The 11,426-nt window shown below is 45.2% G+C and overlaps 1 protein-coding gene across 2 annotated transcripts in view; it reads right to left on the bottom strand.

Moving 5' to 3' along the window:
* LOC124022098 (protocadherin-10-like) overlaps positions 1 to 8,934 on the bottom strand; it is a 32,003-nt gene extending 23,069 nt beyond the window's left edge. The window contains exons 1-2 of one of the 2 annotated variants that reach the window (XM_046337141.1): positions 5,702 to 8,934; positions 2,563 to 2,621 (exon numbers count right to left, since the gene is read on the bottom strand). In XM_046337141.1, coding sequence (XP_046193097.1) covers positions 2,563 to 2,621; positions 5,702 to 8,260 — 2,618 coding nt within the window. In that variant the 5' untranslated portion in view covers positions 8,261 to 8,934. The remainder of the gene's footprint in view (positions 1 to 2,562; positions 2,622 to 5,701) is intronic. The other variant, XM_046337140.1, reaches the window with a different exon arrangement.
* Between the last annotated feature and the right edge of the window lie 2,492 nt (positions 8,935 to 11,426).

Raw genomic sequence — 11,426 nt, 5'->3', positions numbered from 1 at the left:
TGTAGTGTAGCCATATAGAATGTTATACAGGTTGTGTAGTGTACAGTGTAGCCATATAGAATGTTATACAGGTTGTGTAGTGTAGCCATATAGAATGTTATACAGGTTGAATGTTATACAGGTGTAGTGTAGCCATATAGAATGTTATACAGGTTGTGTAGTGTAGTAGCCATATAGAATGTTATACAGGTTGTGTAGTGTAGTGTAGCCATATAGAATGTTATACAGGTTGTGTAGTGTAGTGTAGCCATATAGAATGTTATACAGGTTGAAGTGTAGCCATATAGAATGTTATATATAGAATGTTATACAGGTTGTGTAGTGTAGCCATATAGAATGTTATACAGGTTGTGTAGTGTAGCCATATAGAATGTTATACAGGTTGTGTAGTGTAGCCATATAGAATGTTATACAGGTTGTGTAGTGTAGCCATATAGAATGTTATACAGGTTGTGTTGTGTAGTGTAGCCATATAGAATGTTATACACAGTGTAGCCATATAGAATGTTATACAGGTTGTGTAGTGTAGCCATATAGAATGTTATACAGGTTGTGTAGTGTAGTGTAGCCATATAGAATGTTATACAGGTTGTGTAGTGTAGTGTAGCCATATAGAATGTTATACAGGTTGTGTAGTGTAGCCATATAGAATGTTATACAGGTTGTGTAGTGTAGTGTAGCATATAGAATGTTATACATATAGAATGTTATACAGGTTGTGTAGTGTAGCCATATAGAATGTTATACAGGTTGTGTGTAGTGTAGCCATATAGAATGTTATACAGGTTGTGTAGTGTAGTGTAGCCATATAGAATGTTATACAGGTTTGTGTAGTGTAGCCATATAGAATATAGAATGTTATACAGGTTGTAGTGTAGCCATATAGAATGTTATACAGGTTGTGTAGTGTAGCCATATAGAATGTTATACAGGTTGTGTAGTGTAGTGTAGCCATATAGAATGTTATACAGGTTGTGTAGTGTAGTAGAATGTTATACAGGTTGTGTATAGTAGCCATATAGAATGTTATACAGGTTGTGTAGTGTAGTGTAGCCATATAGAATGTTATACAGGTTGTGTAGTGTAGCCATATAGAATGTTATACAGGTTGTGTAGTGTAGCCATATAGAATGTTATACAGGTTGTGTAGTAGAATGTTATACATATAGAATGTTATACAGGTTGTGTAGCCATATAGAATGTTATACATATAGAATAGAATGTTATACAGGTTGTGTAGTGTAGCCATATAGAATGTTATACAGGTGTGTAGTGTAGCCATATAGAATGTTATACAGTGTAGTGTAGCCATATAGAATGTTATACAGGTTGTGTAGTGTAGCCATATAGAATGTTATACAGGTTGTGTAGTGTAGCCATATAGAATGTGTAGTGTAGCCATATAGAATGTTATACAGGCCATATAGAATGTTATACAGGTTGTGTAGTGTAGCCATATAGAATGTTATACAGGTTGTGTAGTGTAGTGTAGCCATATAGAATGTTATACAGGTTGTGTAGTTGTGTTATACAGTGTAGTGTAGCCATATAGAATGTTATACAGGTTGTGTAGTGTAGCCATATAGAATGTTATACAGGTTGTGTTATACAGGTTGTGTAGTGTAGCCATATAGAATGTTATACAGGTTGTGTACAGGTTGTGTAGTGTAGCCATATAGAATGTTATACAGGTTGTGTAGTGTAGCCATATAGAATGTTATACAGGTTGTGTAGTGTAGCCATATAGAATGTTATACAGGTTGTGTAGTGTAGCCATATAGAATGTTAGTGTAGTGTAGCCATATAGAATGTTATACAGGTTGTGTAGTGTAGCCATATAGAATGTTATACAGGTTGTGTAGTGTAGCCATATAGAATGAATGCCATATAGAATGTTATACAGGTTGTGTAGTGTAGCCATATAGAATGTTATACAGGTTTGAGTGTAGTGTAGCCATATAGAATGTTATACAGGTTGTGTAGTGTAGTATGATGTACCATATAGAATGTTATACAGGTTGTGTAGTGTAGTGTAGCCATATAGAATGTTATACCATATAGAATGTTATACAGGTTGTGTAGTGTAGCCATATAGAATGTTATACAGGTTGTGTAGTGTAGCCATATAGAATGTTATACAGGTTGTGTAGTGAGTGTAGTCATATGAATGTTATACAGGTTGTGAGTGTAGATATAGAATGTTATACAGGTTGTGTAGTGTAGCCATATAGAATGTTATACAGGTTGTGTAGTGTAGCCATATAGAATGTTATACAGGTTGTGCTGTGTAGCCAATGGTAATGATGTAGATATATGAGTCATAATGAATGGTAATGATGTAGCAGCATATTGGAGATTCTATTGTCCTTCCTATATTGGATATTTGACACACACACACACACACACACACACACACACACACACACACACACACACACACACACACACACACACACACACACACACACACACACACACACACACACACACACACACACACACACACACACACACACACACACACACACACACACACACACACATAGGTTGGATGTTATTTACCTGTTCACTCTCCTTGGTCTGTCCACAAGGTAACTGAGCTCTGTTCGCTGGTGTTTGTTCTGGAAGGGAAGCAACACATTATGTCACACTGACAGCCATGGAAAGGTACACCTCTATAGTGTCGTCCATCAGTAGATAAAGGTGTTTGGGAAATGACTCTAAATGATTTGGGAGCTGGAATAAAGCACTAGGGAGCAGCAGTACTCTGTGTGCAGGCCACGCATTGTGGTATCGCTCCTTTCTGCTTTTAATCAGCACCTTCATTTTCTATTTTAGTTTGTGCATTTCACCATCCTTTAATTTATAAGCCATAAGACCTGTGAACTGTGATGCAGAGAGAGAGAAAGATATATATATATATATATTCACTTTGTATGTTGTCTACCTCACTTGCTTTGGCAATGTTAACACATGTTTCCCATGCCAATAAAGCCCTTGAATTGAATTGAATTGAAATTGATAGAGAGAGAGAGAGAGAGAGAGAGAGAGAGAGAGAGAGAGAGAGAGAGAGAGAGAGAGAGAGAGAGAGAGAGAGAGAGAGAGAGAGAGAGAGAGAGAGAGAGAGAGAGAGAGACAGAGACAGAGAGAGAGAGAGAGAGAGAGAGAGAGAGAGAGAGAGAGAGAGAGAGAGAGAGAGAGAGAGAAAGCTTTGTTAGACATTGACACCATATGAATGTGTTCACGGTGGCCTTCAAGACAGACTAACATACATGCCACGTTATTGACTGTGTGTATATCCAGTGAGAAGGCGAGTGGGTTAGAGAGGCGATTGGAGCCGTAAATGATTGAGCCAAGCAGCGCTTCAAACTGAACAACCTTTGTTCCACTGCTGGTCTGCGGTCCCGTGCGCTGAATACTTAACGCATTTAAAGTGCACTGGCTCTCTCACTCAACACTGACTGACTGGCAGACTAACTGGCTGACTGGCTGGTTGGTTGACTGAGTAGCTGACTGGCTCGTTGACTGGTTAGCTGACTGACTGGTTCACTAACTGACTGGTTCACTGACTGACTGACTGGTCCACTGTCTGACTGACTGGTCCACTGACTGACTGCTTCACTGACTGACTGACTGGTCCACTGTCTGACTGACTGGTCCACTGACTGACTGCTTCACTGACTGACTGACTGGCTCACTGACTGACTGGCAGACTAACTGGCTGACTGGCTGGTTGGTTAACTGAGTAGCTGACTGGCTGGTTGACTGGTTAGCTGACTGACTGGTTCACTGACTGACTGGTCCACTAACTGACTGGCTCATTGACTGACTGGTCCACTGACTGACTGCTTCACTGACTGACTGACTGGTTCACTGACTGACTGGCTGACTGGCTGGTTGGTTGACTGAGTAGCTGACTGGCTGGTTGACTGGTTAGCTGACTGACTGGTTCACTGACTGACTGGTCCACTAACTGACTGGTTCATTGACTGACTGACTGTTTCAATGACTGACTGACTGACTGACTGGTTCAATGACTGACTGGCTGGTTCACTCGGTGACTGGTTCACTGGCTGACTGACTGGTTCACTGGCTGACTGATTGGCCCACTGACTGACTGACTGGTTCACTGGCTGGTTGACTGACTGGCTGGTTGGTGGACTGGCTGACTGATTGGTTGACTGGCTGGCTGACTGACATGCTGGTCCTCTCTCTACAGTCTCAGTTTTCAACCACACAGTCACCTAAATATGCACATCATTTGTTTCGGCAGAAATGGAACATCATTCTAGTTAATTATGGATATAAGAAGGTGTATGCATGTATTATGTCTTCTGTTTTTATACATAACACACACTGACTGACTGACTGTTTCAATGACTGACTGACTGACTGTTTCAATGACTGACTGACTGGTTCAATGACTGACTGGCTGGTTCAGTGGGTGACTGACTGATTCACTGACTGACTGACTGGTTCTCTGGCTGACTGGTTCAATGACTGACTGGCTCACTGTGTGACTGACTGGTTCACTGGCTGACTGGCTGGTTCACTGGCTGACTGGTTCAATGACTGACTGGCTCACTGTGTGACTGACTGGTTCACTGGTTGACTGGCTGGTTCACTGGCTGGCAGGTTCACTGGCTGACTGGCTGGTTCACTGGCTGACTGACTGGTTCACTGGCTGACTGTTTCACTGGCAGACTGGCTGGTTCACTGGCTGGCTGGTTGACTGGCTGACTGTTTCACTGACTGACTGTTTCACTGGGTGACTGACTGGTTCACTTCCCAACTGTTTCATTGACGGGCTGACTATTTCACTGACTGACTGGTTCACTGGCTGACTGACTGGTTCACTTGCTGACTGACTGGTTCACTGGCTGACTGACTGATTTACTTGCTGAGTGGCTGGTACTCTCTCCAGCCACAGTCGACATAATAACCACACTGACTCTGCAGCTCACCCCAGCCCCTTGGAAGCACACAGGAGGGTATTCATGTAGGCTTCATTTGCTCTGAGAGGCACTCCTGGCCCAAACTCAATATAAATGTCATCAATTCTGAGTAGGAGGAGACATGTCTTGTATGTTTTCATGCAGCTAGAAAATGACTACATCGAAGAGGCACCTGTGCCTACAGATTCTATTAGTAGGCTGTGCTCTATACATCTGCAAACAGATGTACCATCCATCCTATCACCGGATTTGTTAGTTAAATACGTATTGGGGTTGAACCTCGACAAGTGACCTCAACACTGTAGACCAATAATACAACGTCTTTATGATATGACGTGTTATGTTATAATCCGCCTCATTAAAGCATTATAGACTGACTGCCAGGGGCGCGCTGAAAGGTGTATTGATTGTCTTTTCATAAATGGCATGGAGGATCACAGCGTAGTTCAAGTCCTCTGGAATCCAAAACACACCTGGCTGTGTTGTTCTTTAATGCATTCAATCAAATCAATGTTCTCTGGCTCAACACACACTTTAATTCAATAATATTCATTATGTGAAAACCAAACAAAGTTGTGCACTTTGTTTCCCCTAAAAATGTTCACATGACGCAGGTATTAAAGATAAAAGGAGTTAAACACACAGATACCTAAACAATCTTTCTTTGTCCCAATAGACTAATGCACAGCATGCATTTCAATTACAGACACTCACACACACCAATGCTAATAGAAACCAAGCCTTACCTCATTGGAGAGGATGCTCCCGTTCGATAAGATGTCCGGTTGCTGGTCACTGTACCCGGCCACTATGGCCCCGCAGGGGTTGGTGTGGTCCGTATCGGTGCTGCGCGAGGGGCTGCAGGGTTTGAGGAACATCAGGTCCGTTTTAGCGCTCTCCGGTGTCAGACACACCTGGTAGCAGTAGGAGTTCTGGTTCTGATGATGGGAACCAAACCCACCTCCCATCCCGACGCCGCTGACCCCAGACTCCTCCACAGGCACCTGGCCCACAGCGCCCACACCGGTGGTGACGTTGGTACTCTGGACCAGCATGATGTCCGACTTGCTGAGCTTCTTCTGTTTCCTGCCGTGCGCCTGGCGCGAGCAACACGGGCTGCAGCACAGGCAACACTCCCCCGCCATGAGGCACGTGTACAGGTCCAGCTTCTTGTCTTTCTGGCAGCGCACAGCCAGCACGATCATAGCCAGGAGGAAGATGAAGGAGACGGCACCCAAGGCGATGATGAGGATGAGGGTGAGATCCAAAGAGGTCTCTTTGGACTTGGAGGAAGATCCTCCTCGGTCTCCACTCCGTCCATCTATCACACTATCCACCAGGATCACACTCACGCTAGCCGAGGAGGAGAGTGGCGGCTGGCCGTGGTCCCTCACCTCAATCAGCAGGTCGTAGGAGCCCTGTGGGTCGCGCTTGGTGAAGACGCGGCGTGCTGTGCGCAGCTCCCCCGTCCGCCAGTCCATGCGGAACATGCCCATCTCGTTGCCACGCAGAATGCTGTAGGAGAGCCGTGCGTTCTCGCCATCATCAGCGTCCATGGCGACAATACGCGTGACCAGGTAGCCCGGCTCGGCGGTGCGCGGCAGGTGTTCTTTGGCGGTGCCGTTCTTACCGATAGGGGCTATCACCGACGGCGCGTTGTCATTCTGGTCCACAATAATGACATTAACGGTGCTGTTGGAGGAGAGCTCTGGGCTCCCGGAGTCTTTGGCCTGCACCATAAAGCTAAACTCTTTCAACTGTTCATAGTCGAATGAACGCAGTGCATAAAGGTAACCAGTGTCCTGGTTGATTGACACATAGGTGTCGACGGACATGCCCTGAATGTCACACTCCAATATGGAGTAGGTAATGAGGGCGTTCGGACCGACGTCAGGGTCCACGGCGCTCACCGCGTGAATAAAAGCACCTGGTACATTATTCTCCGTCACATACACGTCGTAAACTGGCTGCGTGAAGCGGGGTGCATTATCGTTCTCGTCGGAAACATGTACCTTGATGGATTTGCTCGTGGCGAGGGAGGGGAGCCCCTGGTCTTTGGCTACAACGGTGATTGTGTACGAATCTGCGTTCTCTCTGTCTAATATTCCATCCGTTACTATGGTGTAGTAGTTTTTAAATGAAGATTTGAGTTTGAAAGGAACGTCACCCAAAATCTCGCAGCTTACCAGCCCGTTGTCGCCCGAGTCCCGGTCGGTGACACTGAAGAGGGCTATGACGGTGCCCGGGGCGTCCTGCTCGCTCACAGACTCGGTCACCGTGCTGAAACTGATCTCCGGTGTGTTGTCGTTAACGTCGACCAGTTTGACCATGACTTTGCAGTGCGCGGGCACGGCGTTTGCTCCCAGGTCTTTAGCCTGGACATATATTTGGTGTGTACTACTCTCCTCATAGTCCACTTCCCCAGACACCTCTATTCTCCCCGTCCTGGCATCGATTTTAAACAGATCCTTTACCCGCGCCGGGTTGTGGTTACTGAATGAATACACTATCTCTCCGTTCTGCCCTTCATCTATATCAGTGGCGTTCAGCTGAATAACCAGAGTGCCGACTGGTGAATTCTCCCGTAGGCTCACAGTGTACACCGACTGGTCGAAGACGGGTGCGTTATCGTTGGAATCCAGGACTTTAACGACCAGGAGCGCGGTGCCCGTCCGTTGTGGCACACCTCCGTCTACTGCGGTGAGCACGTACCGATGCACCGCCTGCTGCTCCCGGTCTAGTGGTTTTTCCAGCACTAACTCCGCAAACTTGTTCCCGTCGCTCTGTGTCTGAACATCCAGGTAAAAATAGTTATTGTTCGTTATGGCGTAGGTGCTGAGCGCGTTAGTCCCGACGTCTGGGTCGAAAGCATTCTCCACCGGGAACCGGGTACCTGGGGTGGCACTTTCCGTTATCTCCACAGTGATGTCTGTCTCGGGGAAAGTGGGGGGATTGTCGTTGATATCCATCACCTCGATCTCCACGCGGAAAAGCTCGAGCGGGTTCTCCAGAAACACCTCGAGGTGCAGGTTGCACGGTACTGTCTGCCTGCATATCTCCTCCCGGTCTATTTTCTCCTTAACATAAAGATTCCCGTTCTCCAGGTTCACATCCAAGTAAGGGTTCCGCGAGCTGGGCACAGTCTGGAAGCGGCGGGCGGAAAGTTTGGTAATGTCCAACCCCAAATCCTCCGCGATATTCCCAATGACGGTCCCGTGTTCCTGCTCCTCCGGAAGAGAGAAGCGCAGCTGGCACACGGCTCCATCCAGCAAGACCGAGAGAAGGAGCGGGAATAACAAAACCATTTCCACTCCTCTCACTCTTCCTCTCTCAAGTGCACTTGGATATATGTCGTGGGTATTACTCCGATTTCTTACTCGAACTAAGCATTTCCCATCCCAGCTTCGGTTCGCAGGAATAAGGCAGAATCAAAAGCTGCAATAATGAAAATAAAACTACGGCTGCTACCCAAACCCAAATCAGCTATTCCTTCTTTCGCTCTTTGCGTCGTCGTATCAACCGGAAAGCATTCCTGTATTTGAGTCGTGAGAATCACGGCCATTTGATCCTCTCTTCTTTCAGCAAAAAAATATATATATATTCAGTCCAGGTTTGTGAATTTTGGCCGAAGCGCCAACATCTCAGCAGGCAGAGGGAGGCAAGACGTGTAGACCATAATTACAATCCTCACCCACAGATGGAATCCTCACACGTATCAAGTCCCAACTAAGTGCCATAAAAATGTCAAAACATTCCTTCACGAATGCATAACTCCAGAAAGCACCATTCGCCTAAAATCCTAAACTTGAACACGGTTTGCAAACATGTAGATAAACGACAAATTGTACTTTCTCTCTCGCTTTTTCTCTCTCGCTCTATAATCAGTGCGGCTGAGCAGCAAGGAAAGCGGATGATCCTCTCTGCTCCACTCCTGTAAAGCGAGTGAAGGGGAGCGGGGTTGGTTTTGCGCACAGCATCTTTTCCCACCAGCCAATAGTGTCCGCAGACACCCGACGAGGTTACTCCTGATTGGGGCACGGGAATGCCAGCCAGCGCGCACCGTCCCACGGACCTGCCCGGACCCTTCTCTTTACTAACAACACGAGCCATCAAGCGGTGGTGGCGCTCGAGCCACTGCCCAAGCCCCGTGCAAACACGAGCATGAAGCCCCAGTCAGCCGACACACCGGAGAGAAATAAAATATTTCACATATCCCGTGAATGAAATAGTCAACTAGTGGGCAACGGGTGGAATGTGAATTTGCAAATCCGTCAACGGGTAACGTCTTGGCACAAAGCATCGTTTAAGAAGCATAGGCTCCCGGTACATGATGGCTTTAAGTTAAAAGCGCAGCCAGCGAATTTTGAAAGTGAATATTGTAGAAATCATCATCGTAATGTGTTGTGTTATTCTCTTCCTCGGTTCAGTTTGATGAATGAACACGAAGGTAATGACTAGAGACTATTGCCCAGGCAAGCAACAACAACCCTGTAGGGAAAGATGGAATGACTGTTTTATTTCAATAGCTGCTGTTTAAAAAGAAAGCCTCAGTAGAGGCACAGTGTGTGTGTGTGTGTGTGTGTGTGTGTGTGTGTGTGTGTGTGTGTGTGTGTGTGTGTGTGTGTGTGTGTGTGTGTGTGTGTGTGTGTGTGTGTGTGTGTGTGTGTGTGTGTGTGTGTGTGTGTGTGTGTGTGTGTGTGTGTGTGTGTGTGTGTGTGTGTGTGTGTGTGTGTGTGTGTGGTATAGACCAAAACAGTCCGTGACCACAGGTAATATAGCGCTCTATTCCAGTAACGCAAATCTCTACTGATTATCATTCCGTACTGTCAAGCAAACACTCGAGTGCAATTAAGCACGCGCACACGAACACACTATCCATATAGGCTATCGATGATGATGATGCAGCCTATACTAGTCCGTGACTCACACTGACTCATTCATGCCCAGGTCGTCATGTTATGTTGAATGGTCAACACAGCATTTGCTTTCCCATTCTCTATCGGTCTATCTGTGATTGGTGACCACAGGCTATTGAGTATTGATGCAGTCAGCAGCGAGGATGTAGTCAGTAGGCTGTCGTCTGTCTTATGATACGTGGCCGTTGGTTATTGATGTAGTAACCTAGAACCAAAGCTTGGGGATGTTGCCAATTCCAACCCGCCGTCATGACGCACGTGCCCTCTGGCGGTCAAAACAAACGGGATTGAAGATTGCCGAAACTTTTTAATTAACCCTGTCCCCTGTCAAGTTATCAATAAGCATGATTAATGTATGATGTATATCAAGATTATGTTTTGTTCAAATACACTACACAAATAATAAAAACGAAACTAAAACGGGAGGAAGGAATCAGTTATAAACATGATTGTATTCATTCCCAAATTCCTTCATCCGCACAACTATCGTTGTAAATAATATGATAGTATGGGATCAATATTCTGTTCTGTTGGTGATGTAAAGACACAATGAAGAAGACATATAATTAATGTAAAGCTGTAAAAACAAAATAGCTGTAAAACGGGAGTAAATGATCAACATGTTTTAATTGCAATCTTCCTTCTTTAGGCACAACGATCATTCGTTTATAAAGGACATACCAAGGACAGACATGCATATAGTTTGTATCCCAAATAGCACCACAATCCCTATATATAGTGCACTACATTTAGCCAGAGCCATATAGGCCCCTAGTCAAAAATAGTGCACTACCCAGCTAATAGGGTGTCTGAACGGAGCATCCCATAATGCTCCATTCATTCATATTCCGTTTAATGTAGCATAGCCAAAGCCATGTTAATAGCCTTTAGCATGTTAGTACCGCTATCTTCACTGTTTCATCATTAGCCCACTCTCTCCGACCTTAGCAATGAAACTCATTTCATCACCCTAACCTACTTATTTGATTCGTAAGCCATATGGTTTAATAGGCTATGTGCTTGCGTCCCAAATGACACCGTATTCCCTATATAGTGCATTACCACGAGCCCTGGTCAAAAGGAGTGCATTACGTAGGGTGTAAGGTGCCATTTGGCACGGAGCATCAGTCTATGCAGTGATTTGAAAAGAAAGGAACAAAAAAAAGGATAAACAGAAAGAGAGGAAGGCTGCAATCTAAGCGTCCTTCCTGACCCACTTATTGGAGTATACAAACAGACACGACGTCGTTGAGGGTAATTAACATAAGCTTCCGATTCCGTATTTAATAGATAGTCACGCAGCAATTACGGGACCGTAATACAAACAGACATGACCATTGTAGACTGGATTTAAGCAATATGGCGTTTAGATGATTTTGTAACATAACAAGTCTCACAGACAAAACGCTAGAGATACTGCTGGATGAATTACCATACTTGTCTTCTCTGATTCTCTGTGACAAAATCAGACTGGCACTCTAGTCGTGGGATGAGAGAGAGAGAATCTTTCTGAAGGAATCTTCCCAACATTCTAGAGACCAAGGTCGCCCCCTAG

Source organism: Oncorhynchus gorbuscha, unplaced genomic scaffold (genome assembly GCF_021184085.1).
Source record: "Oncorhynchus gorbuscha isolate QuinsamMale2020 ecotype Even-year unplaced genomic scaffold, OgorEven_v1.0 Un_scaffold_1291, whole genome shotgun sequence".
Lineage (NCBI taxonomy): Eukaryota > Metazoa > Chordata > Actinopteri > Salmoniformes > Salmonidae > Oncorhynchus > Oncorhynchus gorbuscha.
The sequence above is the reverse complement of the archived record's forward strand: the minus strand, read 5'-3'. Positions and strand labels throughout refer to the sequence as shown.